This window comes from Hypomesus transpacificus, unplaced genomic scaffold, assembly GCF_021917145.1.
Source record: "Hypomesus transpacificus isolate Combined female unplaced genomic scaffold, fHypTra1 scaffold_62, whole genome shotgun sequence".
NCBI classification, from domain to species: Eukaryota; Metazoa; Chordata; class Actinopteri; order Osmeriformes; family Osmeridae; genus Hypomesus; species Hypomesus transpacificus.
Window position 1 is genome coordinate 1,343,746 of NW_025814035.1, and position 19,086 is coordinate 1,362,831.

General features: G+C 45.0%; 2 protein-coding genes across 5 annotated transcripts; both read right to left on the reverse strand.

Annotated features, from left to right (window-relative positions):
* Window positions 1–57: 57 nt before the first annotated feature.
* On the reverse strand, window positions 58–5,682 carry LOC124466039 (IKBKB interacting protein). 2 transcript variants are annotated; one of them, XM_047017678.1, is made up of 4 exons: window positions 5,019–5,681; window positions 4,813–4,930; window positions 2,934–3,137; window positions 58–783 (listed from the first exon to the last, which is right to left on the reverse strand). In XM_047017678.1, the coding sequence occupies exons 1-4, from the start codon at window positions 5,225–5,227 to the stop codon at window positions 175–177; spliced, it is 1,140 nt and encodes a 379-aa protein (XP_046873634.1). In that variant the 5' UTR covers window positions 5,228–5,681; the 3' UTR covers window positions 58–174. The 2 variants fall into 2 exon arrangements, with proteins under 2 accessions (XP_046873634.1, XP_046873633.1); XM_047017677.1 differs by lacking the exons at window positions 58–783; window positions 2,934–3,137 and adding an exon at window positions 3,144–4,543 and having other exon boundaries at window positions 5,019–5,682.
* Window positions 5,683–6,454: 772 nt separating this feature from the next.
* arfgap3 (ADP-ribosylation factor GTPase activating protein 3) lies at window positions 6,455–19,023 on the reverse strand. 3 transcript variants are annotated; one of them, XM_047017675.1, is made up of 16 exons: window positions 18,838–19,023; window positions 17,908–18,026; window positions 17,643–17,715; window positions 16,796–16,927; window positions 16,595–16,675; window positions 16,386–16,482; window positions 16,002–16,061; window positions 15,861–15,907; window positions 15,569–15,717; window positions 15,235–15,366; window positions 14,871–14,996; window positions 11,452–11,601; window positions 9,863–9,986; window positions 9,506–9,593; window positions 9,242–9,363; window positions 6,455–8,981 (listed from the first exon to the last, which is right to left on the reverse strand). In XM_047017675.1, the coding sequence occupies exons 1-16, from the start codon at window positions 18,904–18,906 to the stop codon at window positions 8,964–8,966; spliced, it is 1,587 nt and encodes a 528-aa protein (XP_046873631.1). In that variant the 5' UTR covers window positions 18,907–19,023; the 3' UTR covers window positions 6,455–8,963. The 3 variants fall into 3 exon arrangements, with proteins under 3 accessions (XP_046873631.1, XP_046873630.1, XP_046873632.1); XM_047017674.1 differs by having other exon boundaries at window positions 6,456–8,981; window positions 9,242–9,366; XM_047017676.1 differs by lacking the exon at window positions 16,002–16,061 and having other exon boundaries at window positions 6,456–8,981; window positions 9,242–9,366.
* Between the last annotated feature and the right edge of the window lie 63 nt (window positions 19,024–19,086).

A 19,086-nucleotide genomic window follows, 5' to 3' on the forward strand; every position in this document is an offset into this window, starting at 1 on the left:
TAACCATAACCGTATTTTTTTTTACCAGACAACCTTTTAATTCACTCAAACTCAAAATAGATAAAACCAATTAAATGTTTTATTCAACCATAAAAACGCTGTGTCAATTCCTTTAACACATTTCCTTTCAATTGAGTTCCAATTCTTCAACTTCCATGTCCCTTTAGGAGTTCCTTACTCCCCCAAACTGTGCGTCTGTGGGAGAGCCTCACTCACGTTTGCCTGCTGCAGTATCTCTCCTACATGGGGAATGTCAGAAATCTGGCTAAACTGCTTTGTCACAACACCCAAGTCGCCCTCAACAACGTTTAAATGATCAAAAGTCTGTCTGAGCTCTGCTATGTCTACCTCCCTTTTCACCAAATCCTCTGCCAGTCTTCCTATGCGAAGGGTCAAGTCGGCCAGTTGCGGCTCGAAGGCTGCAAAGTCCCGCTTTATGGTAGCAACCTTGGGCTTGAGGTCGCCAGCAAAGGTCACGGTACGGATCAGGCGGGCGCGCCCGCTCTCCAGCTCCCTCAGCCGGTCGGAGAGCTGCTTGTCGGCGGCGGTGAGCTCAGGGATCCGGCGCCGGAGCTGCTCCAGGGCCTGAGCGTCGCGCTCCGATGCGGCGCGGAGGCCCGCCATGCGGTCGATGCTGGCACCCAGGACGTCGCCGATGCGCTTGACCATGCTGCGCTCTATGGCGGCCGTCTTGTCCTCCAGCTCACCGACCTGGGCCAGCAGAGACTCCACCTCCGACTGGAGGCCGTCCATCCGACGCACGTCGGTCCTCACGGACGCCACCTGGGACGAGAGAGAGGAGAGAGGGAGGACAGGGCGGGAGAAATGCAAAGAAACACAAATACATAGGTTAAAGGCAGGGTGGGGGATGTTTTTGAGAAGCACTTTTAGTCATATTTACTGAAATAAACTTCACATTCTGACAGCAATCAATATATGAAATGTTCGGACAGTCTAATAAAATAAATCCTATGTATGTGGCCGTCGCAGGACTGTAATAAGCACAACCAATCATGGGAGAGTGGCTTTGGAGGGAGTGGGAGGGATATTTTGGGTTGGACGCTTTGAAACTACAGTGCCCTCCAAAAGTATTGGAACAGTGAGGCCAATTCCTTTATTTTTGCTGTAGACTGAAAACATTTGGGCTTGACATCAAACGATGAATGTGAAACCAGAGATCAACGTTTCAGCTTTTATTTCCAGGTATTTACATCAGGATCTGATGCACAAATTAGAAAATATCACCTTTTTGTTCGAACCCACCCATTTGTCACGTGAGCAAAAGTATTGGAACATATGACTGACAGGTGTGTTTTGTTGCCCAGGTGTGTCCTATTACATACATTATTCAATCAATAAATACCACTGAATGTCTACACTCAGGTTCAGATTGGGTAAGATAGGTTTTGTCTATGCAGACTGTATTCAGAGGTGAAAACAACATGAAAACCGGAGCGCTGTCTTTGGGTGAAAAACAAGCAATTGTGAGTCTTAGAGAAGATGGAAAATCAATCAGAGCCATTGCAGAAACATTGGCCATAGCCAGTACAACCATTTGGAATGTCCTGAAGAAGAAGAAAACTACTGGTGTACTAAGTAACAGACGTCGAACAGGTAGACCAAGGAAAACATCAGCAGTTGATGACAGAAACATTGTGAGAGCTGTAAAGAAAGACCCTAAAACAACTGTTAGTGAGATCAGCAACAACCTCCAGATGGCAGGAGTGAAGGTATCACTATCTACTGTTCGCAGAAGACTTCATGAACAAAAGTACAAGGGCTACACCAGAAGATGCAAACCACTCATTAGCAAGAAGAATAGGAAGGCCAGGCTGGAATTTGCCAAAAAGTACAGAGATGAACCTCAAAAATTCTGGGACAAAGTTTTATGGACTGATGAGACAAAGATTAACTTTTACCAAAGTGATGGAAAGGCTAAAGTTTGGAGAAAGAAAGGAACTGCTCATGATCCCAAACACACAAGCTCATCTGTGAAACACGGTGGAGGTAATGTCATGGCTTGGGCTTGCATGGCTTCTTCTAGGACGGGCTCATTAATCTTCATTGAGGATGTAACACATGATGGCAGCAGCAAAATGAACTCGGAAGTCTACAGAAACATTTTGTCTGCCAATTTAAGGAAAGATGCAACCAAACTGATTGGCAGAGCCTTCATCATGCAGCAAGATAACGACCCAAAACACACTGCCAAAACAACAAAGGAGTTTATCAGGGGCAAGAAATGGAAGGTATTAGACTGGCCAAGTCAATCTCCAGACTTAAACCCTATAGAGCATGCATTTTACCTGCTTAAGAGGAGACTGAAGGGAGGAACCCCACAAAACAAACAACAACTGAAAGAGGCTGCAGTGAAAGCCTGGGAAAGCATCAAAAAGGAAGAATGCAAAAGTTTGGTGACGTCAATGGGTCACAGACTTGCTGCAGTTATTGAAAGCAAAGGATTTGCAACTAAATATGAAGTCTTATTCACTTAAATATGTTTTAAGTATATCTGTTCCAATACTTTTGCTCACATGACAAATGGGTGGATTCAAACAAAATGTGATATTTTCTTAGTTGTGCATCAGATCCTGATGTAAATACCTGGAAATAAAAGCTGAAACGTTGATCTCTGGTCTCACGTTCATTATTTGATGTCAAGCCCAAATGTTTTCAGTCTACAGCAAAAATAAAGGAATTCGCCTCACTGTTCCAATACTTTTGGAGGGCACTGTATATCCAAAATTGCTAGTTTTGCATTCAACCCAATCACTCGCAACACACTACTCTGTAAACACTTTGTAAGGAGCACATAACATCGATAGAACCAAGACCCAATCAATTTAACTACTGCTGATTCACTCAATTACTATTACCATGGTCGACAATGGAACCGAATCCAAATGGCATTAACGTGAAAGCTGAGGTCAAACCTTGTTCGTTACATCCTTGGCGATGGCGGAAGTGCGTTCTTCAATCTGCCCCACAGCGCTGGACAGGGCGGCAAGGCTGGCCTGCAGTTGGCTGCGTGTCTCGGTTAGACCGGCAGCCCACTCCTTCAGCTGGCTCACGTCCTGCTCCAGATGGGGGGGCAGACCCCCCCGCTGGCCCTCCAGCATGCCCTGGATACTGTCACACTGCGGAGGGACACAAAGAGGGAAGGAAAGTGGAGAGATACATAGATAAGAGTTATGCAGATTTTAACCACAATGTTTTTGTACATAAAAAAATTAAAAAGACAGGAAATACTCAGCACATTTTTTATTAAAAAGTATTTTCATCAACAGGTTTACCTAATACTGTTTGCCAAACCATATCACAAACAAATACAAAAGTGTAAAAAAATGTTTTGCCTGTAATGAATAACACCATGATACACCTTGATAACTTTCTCATTTTAACTACTTAGTAGTATAACATTACCCTACTGTACCTACTCAGAATACTCAGTCGGCTGTTGCCAAATCACAGCAGTGCTAACGACAGTGCTTAATTGTAGATACATAAAGCATGTTTTTTAATGATAATAACAGAAGGTCTTTGACATGAAGTCACATACAAATGTAGAAAAGCCTAACATTGTGTGCATTGACAGAATGGAAAATAAACCCGTCCCATCCCCATGCCCATGCGATCAGCCACAATGACGTCACACAGTGCGATCATCGTCCGGCGCTAGCTGGGATGGGTCATCCGCTTGCGGGTCCTCCCACTCCTCATCCTCCTCTGCCTCCACACTCTCCTCATCCTCTGCTCTAAGCGACCCCACACCCATCACCACCATGCTGAGCTCTCGGACTGCCTCGGCGACCACTCCCAGTTCGTTCTTCATCTTCAGGATGCTGTTGTGGGCCTGGAGAGCGTCCAGCCCTTGCTTGATCTCCAATATTTCCGTCAACGCCTTCAACATGCTGTCCTCAGTCCCAAACACCTGGAGGGTGAGCTCCTCCAGCCTCCTCTCCGCCCCACTCAGGTCCCCCCCCAATCTGAGGATGGACCGGACAGCCTCCTCCACATCGGGGACGTGGGTCTCGCATTGCTGGGCCCTGGGAATATGCTCCTGGAGCTGGGCACCCATCTCGGCATCAGCCTGGATCAGGGCCCGGATTTTGTCCTCCATTTTGTGGATTTGTTTTGTGTTCCAGTCCAGCTGGTCCTGGGCCCGTTTGGTGTCTTCGTCCTCCGAGCGCTCCAGAGCCCGGGCGTTCCTCCTGGTGCTGTCCTCCAGCTCCTCCAGCCTCTCTTCCAGGGCCCGCGCTCTCCGCTCTGCCTCGTTGACCCGGTCGGTGGCCCCGCCGTGGGCCTCCCGCGACTCCACCTTCAGGGTGGCGAGGTCGGCCGTCACGGCGGCCAAGCGCTCCTGCCACGTCTCTGTTACGTTGAGGAAGCGTCCGTTGACCACCTGGAGGTCGTGGGAGGCCGATTTTTCATCCGCTTGCATGGCATTAATGGCTGCGTGGAGGGAAAAGATGTCTTGCTGGAGCCGTGTCGCCACTGAGGCAGTGGAGAGCGCCCCCTGGAGTTCATCCTCTGAAGTGGTGAGCTGCACCCGCAACACAAAACAGGGAGGGCCGTTTCTGTTGTGGCTCGCAGTGGTTCAGTTTTCAAATTAAAATACGGAAACAAAGTGCAAGCAGACCATGCACAGCTGTGTATAGTTGGAAACACAAGTACATGATTGTTTTGACCAAAAATGGCATGGAAGACCATTATAACTTTTACACACTACACACATACAATACTCTTGCATGAAATGCACAAACTGTCAGTAGCAGGAACATTATACCCTCAAGCTACATTAGGCCTAGTTACCTTTTTGGTCACCTTGAGTACTTCCTCCTCCATTTCAAGGAGATTTGCAGTCTTCCCATACAAGTGTTTGTATTTCTCCTCCACGTCGGTTAACTTTTCATTCTGCTTCAACACCACCCTGTAGGAACATACTGTTGTATGTTGTTCCTGTATCAAATACATAAAGTTCAAGACAATTCTACTAATTTAATAATATGTAGTCTTACCAGGTTAAGACAGTACAAACTACCACGGATAGTAGACACGCAATCGTTCTTAGATCCAGAGAGAAAACCGAAGTTTTACGTAGATCTAAATGGACCCCTTTAGTCGTTTCCACTTTCTTCGCTTCATCTTCGCAGTTGTTTGGCGTATTGGACGACTGCTCATTTGGTTTTTGTGTCTTCTTTCTTTGCTTTACTTCGTTATTAGGCATTTTGGTACAATGCAACAGTGTTTCAACTTGAAGCTTCAACCAAATAATTCAGTGTAGCGACGGCAAAAACTCCCCAGTTCTAGATTTTGGAATACAGTCTAAGCAAGAAACTACATTCAAATACCCTCCATAATTAGTTATGCTTGATACACTTTCGTACATAAATAATGAAGACGATAGACTTCTACAACACAGTATTAACCTACATCCCTGACAGAATCAACTTCCTTGCTCCTGATGAAGTTTGGGGAATATGAACAAATGCGTCAGCCACGTAGGCGACTGCAGCTGTTTTCCGTTCCTTCAATCCGTTATAGTACGAGTGCGTTCATTCTGTGGAGTCGACTTACCCTGTTCTACAAGAATGGCGGAACCAACAAGCAAATACATAAGAAACTGTTCATGTAGTGAGAGCAGTAGAATTTGACATTCTGACATGCAGTAGGAGAGGATTGGCTGATTACGAGATCTGGAGAGCTGTCCACAATAGACCTTGGGGGACTGTTACAGATAACAATCAGGAAAAATGTAATGTGATTTGGGGAAAAATGTATGTTCACAATACAATGTTTATTATTGCCATGTCTGCAGGAGCACTGGGAGAACATTAGCTCATCCATACAGAATTTTTTTTTTTGTAGCCTACCCTTCACCTAAAGTTGAGTATACAGGAGGGGTTTTGAGGGAGAAGCTTTGTATTGCTTGTTAGTGTTAAGACAAAAATATGTCGTAATGGGATGTAGTTTTAGAGCCAGCCCATCATTCATCACAAGCTTGTTCAACACATAATTTCCTGCCATCAAGAACAACAGGAAGTGTTCACAGTCAGTCTAATCTCAAGATCAATGTGCTGTACATCATCACAACATGTAATGAGAAGTTCAAGATACCATGCACAAAGTCCTCCTTTTGGTTACATCAAGACAGTCAGGCTGAGCGCAAGCCAACGATCAAAACAAGGGATAGAATGGCGTCCGTCAGAAACCTCAGTGTTGTGCTGGCAGTTCTCATCTGTACATACCATACAAGTATTTTATGACCAGTATAGCCACTGGTCAGCTCCTCCCCTAACACTGCCAAATACCTTGTGCCAAATACCTCGTGCCCATTCTAAGAAAGAATGCAAGGTAGTGTCCAATCACTCACCTTTTACCGCTGTTTAAAGTACTACATTGGCATAAGCAGTCATTCATAGACAACGTTCACACATTCAAATCCACAGGCTACTAATACGGATCTAAGGGAGTAACAGTTTATTTGGCATTTTCACAAATGACATTATCCCTCATTTGAACTACATAAAAGCATGAAAATGTATAAATAATAATAGCCGTCATACATTTTCTATATCATTTTATAAAAATGTTTTCTACTAAAGCGTATATCCATTTACCCCCCCCCCCATGTATTGGTGTATGTGAGCTCTCAATGCTAACTACTGAAGTATTGAGATATTAAAATTGAGATCATGAAGTCAGGATGCACGATGAAAGCTGAAGAGCCATGCAAAATCAACATAACTTTGTATATCATTTAATAGTTCTATACAAAACAAAAGCATCACAATGACCTGAATTTACTGGATCTCATGTTTATGGTAACATTCGGGTAAATAATACGGAAAAAAAACTAAAATGAAGCATGTGCAAAAGATGTGCATTAAAACAAAAACGATTCCCCCACCGCAACATAAACTGCAGATCCCTACATGACTGCGCCATGTCTACTGTTTTTAGGGGAAACGTGCTACAATGCAACTCTTTGGATTAAGGCATGTATTAAATGTAAAAAAGATGAACCGTATCATTCCTATTTTTCTGTCTTCTATCTTTTATGTGATTCAGATTCAAAAGGACAACTTTTTTCATACACAAGTATTTTTGTTGTTATATTTTCTTCATTCTATAATGGAGTACATATAAAAATGATTACATGAAAGAGAACATTGGGCAGTGTGCTATAACTTTGTCTAGAACCCAATCCTAAATCAGATGCTTACAACCAAAACACTATGCATTTACAGGAGTTATTCAATTGGAGCAATAAAAGCCAAGCTGGAGTGAGGCCCAATAATGCCATTCCACCATACTTCTCAAGATCTGAAATGCTGCTTAGAGAAAGGAGTAAGGCTTGATTTGGGATTAGGCACTGTCAGTTACAAATAATTAATTGACTCCAGCAAAAAGACAGTTACTAAATTACAGCCACTCAAACTCAAAACCACCACAAAAACACTTTCACTAAAGTAAACACACCTTCCTTATGGACATCGCATGTTATAGTGCGCAACTGTAAGGTCATCCAACAAATGGTCACATCACAATAATAAGTAGTGCAACCGTCGTGCCACCCATCAGGGTCAGTCTAGGTGTAGCCAAATATATGAATAGTGATATTAAACATCTCTATGAATCTATTGCAGCCCCATCCTCCTTTGTCACTCCTGGCAAAAAACAAACAAATATAAATAATAATTTGCCAATTATTTCCTTGCCACAGCCTAAACAATCCATTTACAATTTGTGAGTTTTGTTCTTCAAAGAGGTCTCCTTGTCTCGTTTTAGCAGAAAATACAAGTACAACTCAGATAGATCAATCCCCTCAGTATAATACGTGTGATCTATAAACGACCAACACATCCCACTTTGAAAAACAAAGTATTAAACACGGTGCCAATACACAAAGAGAGAAAAGTTAACCCCTGGTCCCCCCCCCTTCAGGATTCAATGCTTTTTCCAGAAAAATATAAGGCCGTCCTTCTTCGCATGTAGCCATATTGGTCCTGTGTTTGGAATTGTAAGTGCACTTAGAGGACAATAAGGGCACTTTCAAATCAATGGAAATAAGGGATATGTGCACTGAACGAACGCTACACATACACTTCCAGATCAAGATCTGTTGGCCACAATCTGCGAGTCGACCCACAGACCGCGAAGAGCTATATCCACCCATTTCTTGATTACCTACGATCCGCCATGCTTGCTGGACAGGTTTACATTGAGTCAAACACCCATTGCACATTGTTTGTTTGTGTTTTAAAGGGCCTCAATCACTGTCACTTGGGTATGAGCCAGAGGCTAGACCCAATAGATTAGGCGTCAACACGGGCTATAGTCTGAGCAAGAAAACAAACACACAAAGAAACATAACTAGTAGTCTGATGTTTCAGCATGACTTCTACAATCACCAATATGAGTACAGGGGGGGGGGGGGGGGGGGGGGGGGGGGGGGGGGTGGCGAAAATAAAATACCCTCCAAAACACCACTAATTGTACTGTGTATAACAAGATTTGAATATCGCAAGTCAACGTCAAAAATGAAATAGGCTAATCTTTCGCATTCAAAATGTATTAAAAATAATACAGTCCCAAAACAATTACTTTATACAACCAAATTTGTTATACAGAAAAGCCTTCCAGCATATATCACCCTCAGTTCCTAGAGGATTCCATGACCTTATAACACTCCATTAACTCAAAAAGCTGTTGTATTTACACATAGCTAAATCCTAAACTCTTTATATAGACATGTTTTATATTCTGCTGTTCAGGATGTTAACCCATACCTTTTTCTCTTCCTTCAGAGCCTACAACTCTTTTACCCATTCTCTTCTATGGCAGCCTTTGGTATGTGCATGTGTCCTTCATACATCTGTGTGTCACTAGCCACCTTCTCAATCCCCCAACCCCCCCCAATGGGTGTGCCACTGCCAAATGCATAGTGTTTCACACTGGACTTAGGTGCTGTAGTGGTCCTGAAAAAACAAAAAACAAAGACAGAGAGGAGTTAGGGGCGACAGAACCTGCATGTGCTCGCCAGAGCAAGTACTATCATTCCAGTGTCATATCACACTTCTTAACTGCTTAACAGTGTGTGCGGGTACTTAAGTCATTCATTTACAGCGACATCTTTCCTGTGCATTGCGAAACTCAACGCTATGGTGAGACAACCCAAGCATAGATACACATTTTCACTCTGCCATATCTCCTGCTTTCCAAGGGGCTTCCCACCCACCTGGATGGAGGACACCACCCCGCTGGCCATGACGGACAGCCTTCCAGCGACGTTCCGGACCCCCAGCTTGAGTTGCGACATGTCCGGGGCGTTGGGTAGCACGTTGGTCAGGCGGTACGAGCCTGCTGTGGACACCAGAGAAAGACATCACCGCTGTGTCAGGTGCTGCTGCTGCTAGCCTAGCACCCAGACTCGTGTACATTCCGGTCCCCCCTTGTGGTGTCAGGGGTCGAGTCCACTTGCTGACAGGAAGTGCGCTCGTACCTGGCTGTTTCTTCGGGTCGTCAAACAGGTCGGCCGAGCTGATGGAGGAGTTCCCAGACAGTCTTTCCAGCCTGGTTTTGGCCTCGTACTGGGAACAACAGGAGCATATGCTGTATGTATTTAGAAAACTTGAGACATCTTGGACAGACTGTCTTTTGCACGTTTTAGAGGACATTATTGTAACCAGAAGAATTGGGAATAAAAACTCACTGTCCTTATTTAAGAAACATTTGGAATGGGACCAGTAGCGTAGAGCTGCAGTAACTGAAATTCCATTCTAACTGTGGTGAGGGTTCTGTTATTGGAGCAGCTAACTATCGAGCAGCTCACTAAAATGACCAAACAGGCAGCGCTTACATCCGACTCGTCCTGCTTGCCGAAGTACATGTCGGAGGAGATGGCCTTCACGTCACCAAACTTTTTCCGGGCTTCGCCCAAGTCTGTGATGGGAACTGGTTCCGGTTTCCGCCTGGACGTGGTCCTGTGTGTGTGGTGTGGAGAGAGAAAGGATAAGTTTGGGAATGGATGCACAAAAAACATGTCATAGTCAAATTAGAAAAGATGAATCCAGCATGACTCGAAACCAAACTATAATGAACGAGAAACTTATACAAAATGGTAACAGCAATGCCCCCCCCCCCAAAAAGCAATACATTAAATAAGTGTAGGGCTGTTTTGGTAGCCCCTTGTCACTGGTCACCCAGACACTCGTCTGGGACAGTTGTTGATTTGCATGAATGCTAAAATGACCATCACACCTTAATGACACACCTCTGGAGAGGTGGTCTCAACAGTTGAAGAGGAAGGTGGACAGAGGAAGACTCTGAAATTATCATTAAAAGTTGTGTTCTTGAAAATAAGGTTCTAAACAGCTTTTAATGTCATGTTTGATATGCTTTTGTTTCTTATTTTATGTATTACATGCTTGTAATAATTTTAATACTGTAACATGTACATGTACAGGGTTTACAGAGTTTGTGCCTACAGCAGACCAACATGTGTTTAACATATCCCAGTGTCTTGCAAGGGAACCACTTGGTCTACTGTAGCCTTGATTAATGATCCAATTTGAATTTGTATGCGTTTAGACTACTTTTCAGTCATGTGACCGGTGTCCCCATTTTAGTCAGGTTTGGGTGTATATAGGAAGAAGTTTTACCAAACACTTCGAGTTTGGTTTACGATACAGCTCCGGTGCGTTAGGCGCCTAGTCTTTATTGTGACATACCTTTGTTAACCATTGCTCTGAAGGTATGTTTTGTATTTGATGATATTTCATTATCATTGTATTGATTATCTTACTATTTAGATAATAAACTATTATTGTGCATTTTGACGTTACTTGTTCTCTTTGAAACGTACCTATCAGGCTACGGCGGTGAAAACTTAGATGTAGTCTGGTTGATGCGGCTAACTGATTATAAACATAGACTTTTGAGTAGGTTTTAACTTAAGGCCTCTGAGTCACTTACAGTGGATCTCCACGCTCCGAAGGAATTTACCGGGGCCTCTGAGTGATCGATTACATATCCTACTAGGTCGACTATGGTTAAATCTATATTATAGTAGAGATAAACGACTGTTTAGTGAACACGCATACTTTAGGGTCGGTGCTCTTATCAAGCAGACGATTTTTACCTACGTCAGAGTTTCATGTCATTAACTGTTTAGCGCTCGAGGTTACAGGTAACGCACTTGTGCACATGTCTTAAAATTGGAGTCAGATATTAACGAGTCAATTCTCTCCCTGAGAATCTAACCTAAGGTGAATTGAGGTTCCCAAGCCAGGGACGAACACCAAGCGTCTCTGGCCTTTCGATTCACCGACTACATAAGCAACTATCAACATGTCAAATTAATGTTTTGTGTTACAGTGGCAGGAGTAAAAACACATGATTACAACAGCTTTGTGCCTGGTGATTGGCAGATGACTTGTGACCTCATACCTGTCGTCCAATGAGGAGGTCATGGCACTCAGGTAGAAATCAGGCTCGGCTTTGGTGCTCTCTTTCCTCCAGCCCCCCTCTCCAGCATCACCCCACTGAGTGAAGAACTTATCCGAGGTCTCTGTCTGGTCATCGAACCTGGACGACATTCTGACACGACACAGAACACTCAGTTATCTATGTGCGATGACTCAAACCAGACAGACGGATTCAATTACATAGTAAGGTTAAATAATGAATGGAAAATCTGATTCCTATCACGGCCTTGTGTAATAACTTAACACTCTTAAGACTTACCAACTTAATACTTGTTAAGTGAAAGCAGAACGGCCTAGCTAGGAAGGAGACAATTGTCAGGATAGTGTTGTGTGGGACAGGCTGGTGTTGTGTGGGACAGGCTGGTGTTGTGTTGGGACAGGCTGGTGTTGTGTGGGACAGGCTGGTGTTGTCTGGGCTGGCTGGTGTTGTCTGGGCTGGCTGGTGTTGTCTGGGCCAGGCTGGTGTTGTCTGGGCTGGCTGGTGTTGTCTGGGCTGGCTGGTGTTGTCTGGGCTGGCTGGTATTGTCTGGGCTGGCTGGTGTTGTCTGGGCTGGCTGGTGTTGTCTGGGCTGGCTGGTGTTGTCTGGGCCAGGCTGGTGTTGTGTGGGACAGGCTGGTGTTGTGTGGGACAGGCTGGTGTTGTCTGGGCTGGCTGGTGTTGTGTGGGCCAGGCTGGTGTTGTCTGGGCTGGCTGGTGTTGTCTGGGCTGGCTGGTGTTGTCTGGGCCAGGCTGGTGTTGTCTGGGCTGGCTGGTGTTGTCTGGGCTGGCTGGTGTTGTCTGGGCTGGCTGGTATTGTCTGGGCTGGCTGGTATTGTCTGGGCTGGCTGGTGTTGTCTAGGCTGGCTGGTGTTGTCTAGGCAGGCTGGTGTTGTGTGGGCCAGGCTGGTGTTGTGTGGGACAGGCTGGTGTTGTGTGGGGCTGGCTGGTGTTGTCTGGGCTGGCTGGTGTTGTCTGGGCTGGCTGGTGTTGTCTGGGCTGGATGGTGTTGTCTGGGCTGGATGGTGTTGTCTGGGCTGGCTGGTGTTGTGTGGGACACGCTGGTGTTGTCTGGGCTGGCTGGTGTTGTCTGGGCTGGCTGGTGTTGTGTGGGCTGGCTGGTGTTGTGTGGGCCAGGGTGGTGTTGAATGGGACAGCAGTGTTTCCCCTACCCTTGTTGTGGAGGGGCGGCCCGGCAGCCCCCTAAATGACCTCCCGCTGCCCTCAAAGAATGAAACTATATATACAGTGCCCTCCAAAAGTATTGGAACAGTGAGGCGAATTCCTTTATTTTTGCTGTAGACTGAAAACATTTGGGCTTGACATCAAATAATGAACGTGAGACCAGAGATCAACGTTTCAGCTTTTATTTCCAGGTATTTACATCAGGATCTGATGCACAACTAAGAAAATATCACATTTTGTTTGAATCCACCCATTTGTCATGTGATCAAAAGTATTGGAACAGATATACTTAAAACATATTTAAGTGAATAAGACTTAATATTTAGTTGCAAATCCTTTGCTTTCAATAACTGCAGCAAGTCTGTGACCCATTGACGTCACCAAACTTTTGCATTCTTCCTTTTTGATGCTTTCCCAGGCTTTCACTGCAGCCTCTTTCAGTTGTTGTTTGTTTTGTGGGGTTCCTCCCTTCAGTCTCCTCTTAAGCAGGTAAAATGCATGCTCTATAGGGTTTAAGTCTGGAGATTGACTTGGCCAGTCTAATACCTTCCATTTCTTGCCCCTGATGAACTCCTTTGTTGTTTTGGCAGTGTGTTTTGGGTCGTTATCTTGCTGCATGATGAAGGCTCTGCCAATCAGTTTGGTTGCATCTTTCCTTAAATTGGCAGACAAAATGTTTCTGTAGACTTCCGAGTTCATTTTGCTGCTGCCATCATGTGTTACATCCTCAATGAAGATTAATGAGCCCGTCCCAGAAGAAGCCATGCAAGCCCAAGCCATGACATTACCTCCACCGTGTTTCACAGATGAGCTTGTGTGTTTGGGATCATGAGCAGTTCCTTTCTTTCTCCAAACTTTAGCCTTTCCATCACTTTGGTAAAAGTTAATCTTTGTCTCATCAGTCCATAAAACTTTGTCTCAGAATTTTTGAGGTTCATCTCTGTACTTTTTGGCAAATTCCAGCCTGGCCTTCCTATTCTTCTTGCTAATGAGTGGTTTGCATCTTCTGGTGTAGCCCTTGTACTTTTGTTCATGAAGTCTTCTGCGAACAGTAGATAGTGAGACCTTCACTCCTGCCATCTGGAGGTTGTTGCTGATCTCACTAACAGTTGTTTTAGGGTCTTTCTTTACAGCTCTCACAATGTTTCTGTCATCAACTGCTGATGTTTTCCTTGGTCTACCTGTTCGACGTCTGTTACTTAGTACACCAGTAGTTTTCTTCTTCTTCAGGACATTCCAAATGGTTGTACTGGCTATGGCCAATGTTTCTGCAATGGCTCTGATTGATTTTCCATCTTCTCTAAGACTCACAATTGCTTGTTTTTCACCCAAAGACAGCGCTCTGGTTTTCATGTTGTTTTCACCTCTGAATACAGTCTGCATAGACAAAACCTATCTTACCCAATCTGAACCTGAGTGTAGACATTCAGTGGTATTTATTGATTGAATAATGTATGTAATAGGACACACCTGGGCAACAAAACACACCTGTCAGTCACATGTTCCAATACTTTTGCTCACGTGACAAATGGGTGGGTTCGAACAAAAAGGTGATATTTTCTAATTTGTGCATCAGATCCTGATGTAAATACCTGGAAATAAAAGCTGAAACGTTGATCTCTGGTTTCACATTCATCGTTTGATGTCAAGCCCAAATGTTTTCAGTCTACAGCAAAAATAAAGGAAATGGCCTCACTGTTCCAATACTTTTGGAGGGCACTGTAGTTTGGCTATATACATTTTAAAAACGGACGTGCTAGATAAAGCTGTTTTCACACACAGGCAATTCTTGCTTGTTGTCCCCAAGTTAAATTCATATGCAGCTAATGTTCACGCAACGTTGCTCGTTATTTACACCTGATCGGCTGTTGATGAGTACCCTATATCCACAGGCAGCGACTAAATTTGCTCCGTTTGGGGCTGGAAATACTTACTTCCTTGCATCTACCGTGCTAGCTGTGCTATGCTAGCTGGTTTAATTTTGACTGGCAAAATACTGATGTTTCCTGTCACAAATACCCTATAAAACGCATGTAAAGCTTCTCTTGCTAGGCTACCTGTTCGTGCCGTCACGTGACTTCAATTGAAAAGGAATGGGAGGCCAAATTTTGTCTAACACCCCCCCCCCGAAAACATTCTTAGGGGAAACACTGGACAGGGTGGTGTTTTGTGGGCCAGGGTGGTGTTGCGTGGTACAGGACGGTGTGTGGTGGTCATACCTGGAAGTAAAGGAGCCCTCGTTCTCCTCTTCGTCTATGTACTTCTTTGCTTTGGTGGTCTTGGCCCCCACTGGGCTCTCCTGCTCGATGATGTGCATGTCTGACGTCACAGAGTGAGACATGCCACTGGAGGAAGAGAGGGAGGGACAAAAGGAAAACAGGAAGGAAAAACGGAGAAAACAGACAAAGGAGGGAAATTAACAGCAAAAAGAACGCTGTTGTAATCGATATCATCAGATGGGAGGAATGTCACCACCCGTTTTTAGGGCTCGTGTAATAAGCCTGTTCTCCAGCAACAGTTACTCTTGGATCATCGTGGTCATCGACGTTACAATAAATCGCATCAAGCCCCTCCCCCTCCTACCTCCTGTTGCCCAGGCCCATGCCCAGACGCTCAGCCTGCTCCTTCTTCTTCCCCTCCATTCCCTTCATCTTCTCCTCCCCCCTCTTCCTCTGTTCCTCCAGGTCCTTGTAGGCCAGACGGAGAGAGGAAGCTCTGGGAGAGAGATATGGGTTGGAGGGGGAGTTTAGGGTAGTGAAGCGTTCAAAAGTGACCTTTCGAAACTCGCGGCGTACTTTTAAAGTCCGTTTGACTTACGGGGTGTTTCGAGGGGGAAGGAGAGAAGAAAAAGAAGTGGCGTATCTCATTCAAAACAGGAGACCTTAACAGCAATTGAAAAGGTGGAGACGAGACTCACATGGGTTCTTCTGCTTGAGGGGTCTTCTTCTTAGTGGTGGTGCTGTCCACCTCGCGGAGCTTATCCACAGCCTGAGCCCTCTTCTCCAGCTCAGAGAAGCTCTGGCTGCTCACCTTCTGGGCCCCTAGACCGCCTTTCTTGGAGCCCAGCTTAAAACACACACACCTCAAATCAATTTGTGGCCAACCAATTCATACTAAATCCATATTCCAGAAAATAAACATGGCATTCATGTCTGGGCATTTACAACGAAATGCATATTGAATACTAACAACAACGTCAGACTGCGTACCGTTTTCTTTCCTGCCGCTGGTTTCTTCTTTAACATAGAGGAGGGATCTGGGAGGGAGAGAGAAAGAACAGAGGCTTTCTTTGATTTTTTGAGTGCCTACAACTAAAAACCTTCACCTTGAGGGTAAAGACTAAACCTTACCTACGGTGGCTTTAGGGGACACACTTAGCGCATCCACTCTAGGGCCCTCCTCTGAATTGCCTGGGAGACACAGGAGGAGGATGACCATGGACCTTCAGATAGACAGTTGTGTGTGTGTGCCTGTATGTTTGCATACAGGGGCGGGGTGATAATCCAGCCAGTGCGCGTGTTTGCGCAAAGAACGGCGAGCGTCTTTGAGGGTCGAGTGCGTGTTTGCACAAGTGAGCTTGGTAATAATAATATCATAAGACTTTCTTTATATGAGCACATTTCATACAAGAATTGCAGCTCAAGGTGCGTGTGTCCGTATGTGGGGGTCTGTGGCAAACGTCTGTGTGCTGAGCGCATGGTGTCTGAGTCAGAACAGGTCCTGTGTTGACGTACCGTTGGATTCCTTGTCCTGCTCCTTGGCAGACGTCTCCTCAGGAGCCAGGGTGGAGTTGAGGCTCATGCCTGCTGAGACCAACTCTTTAGGAGGAGCCTGGCCAAAGACACAAACCACTATGTCAAGACGATCAAATTGGAGAACCAGGAAGCTTAAAGCACTTGCACACAAATGCGTATGCATGCATGATCTGTCCACACACACACACCTGTATATGCAGACTGAAGAAATCCTCCTGCTTGTCGACGGGTGAAGCCGGAGACAGGGGGGCTTGGCAGTCCAACCACAACTAATCGGGAAACAAAAGCACCAGCAGATGGATGAGATATTCGTGGATAGACTTTGAGCTAGCCCGCGATGCTACACCTGGTTTCCCACCCGCGACGGGCTGCGGCTGTTGGTGGTTTACCTCCGTGCCGTTGCGCCGGGTGGCCTGTGTGGCGAGGCTCTTGATTTTCTCCCTGTAGAGCAGCGCCGCGCGGCTGTTGTACTTGGTGTTGGCGGCGTTGGATGTGCAGCCCTGCTGGGCAAAAAACGCCATCTGGGAAAGAGGAAAACAACGAGTCACAGACGCGCACGGGAGGGGACGAGTTGGAGGTCGTGGGGTGGTCGACGGTCGTAGGACAGTTGTGTCGGAGCCGTTGGAGTGTCACGAGACTTTGAGGTGGATCAAAATGCTGTTCCTTCTTACAGGGTTGGTATGGTGCCGTATGTGTACATCCATGGAGGGTTTCCATGTCTGAAATGGTGTTGAAACTGGTTTTGGACTGCATAAACCAGGATACATAGGAAAAAGCAGCGTTAAACGCTGCCTGAAGCAACTGGTCATGCTTTCAAACACACACCCCACAGTGACAAGCCTTTAACCTCATGCCCGGTTCCTCGTCAAGGTGTCAAGGACAAAACATCAGTCACTCATACAAAGGAAGCACTGACATCTCCACCCTGCTAAGCAAAGAAAAATATTTCCGTTTCCACTTTTTTGATTGGCTTGAACTCCATTGTAAAACAAGAAAACTGGAAAAACACACCAAATCCCACAGTTTTGCACCAGATGTTTTGTCTACATCTAACCGTTTATCTGTCTCTGAGACACTGGTCTACCAGAGACTAGCCTAAATTACATGCCTATTAAGACTCATGCACTCATCTGGTTTCTTACAGTATGGCTGGTGTTAAATGATGTCATAAAACTGTATTGACGATAACTAGATGTGGGCTGACTGTCTTAAAACAAACTATACTACAATGCTTACCGCAGTGGCATTTCCGCCCACTTGCATACTTCGTATCTGGTACCAGGACCAGTTGAAGTCCAGCTCAGTTGATCTGCAACACAAGAACTGAAAGTTTCAGTCCAGACTGCAGGCAAAAATGTAACTCAATTAGCATCTGTGTAGATAGGAACTGATTAGCATAATTTAAATAGTCCTCAGTCTTTTACACCCACCCACCCACCCACAGGAAGTGAGACAGTTAAAAAACAATGTAACTATTATCCCACAATGCATGTCATCCTACCTGATGAAGGTCAGATGTACACCGAGGGACCTGTGTGTCCCTGAGCAGTCTATACATAGGAATACTCCATAGGTTATACTGGCCCAGCTGGGGTTCTTTGCTGAGCAATCAAAACAGGCCTGAGGGAAAAAAAGTTCAAACTTCTACTGATATATTTCTGAACATAAACCAGGCAAAATAAATGCATTTGACTGACCTGAGCGTCTTTATTCAATATTATTTATATAATGTGGCAATAAAGGGAAGCAACCGTGTTGACAGAGATTGCAAATAGATTGCAAACCACAACCCATGACGCAATACAATCAAGCGTGGAGGTCTGAAGTGCAAAATAATACAAGCTTAATCAACACGGTCTACGAAGGAATGACACAATGGACTTAACCCCTTACTTTCACGGACTGTTGTAATTGTTGTTTTTACTCAGAATGAATGAACTGTTCAGAACCGCAAACTCAGCTCAAAACTGTAACAGCTGTTGCAGTTTGCAACGCTGCGTTGGACCTGTGTATCCGTTGTTCATTTGAGTCGCTGAATAAGAGTTATATTTGATATTCGCCTACAAAACATAGACTGACACGTCAACGTGAGACATTCGGTTGCGTTGTTAAACAAACTTTGTCATTCTTGTCAAATATCGGCTGGTTTTCGAATTGGCAACACATACATAGCCTTGCTTGTAGCCTAGCTAATATGAACTGCGTAGGAAAAATCTACTTCCACCCAATGCAGCAAAACATATGTATTCAGGAGACAAACGTTCCCAGATCAAATAATCTAACATTATAATGTATGTAACAGGGTGATGGCATGCGCATCGTCCCCTCTCCAACAAAACAGTGCGACGTGTCAAATGCTTTCTCATAGCCTGTGTCGCTAGCTACTTCCTTATTTCGAGTAACGATGGTGTGATCATCAAAACAAACTCACCTTATTTGTTGGTATGGAACGCAGCCGCTTGAAAATAGCCTTAATGTCTTGCTTACTGGGGTCACTCATCTTTCTACCTGTTGACTTTACCTGTCAGGTAAAGACCGAAACAGCATCCACCGATATTTCTCCCGAAAGATGCCTGACCCATGAGCTCTTACTCATTAGTCATGGCTTTTTGGACACGTCAGAGGATTACCGATTTGTTCTGGCTCTTGATTGGTCAGAGCTGTCACTGTGGCGCATAGA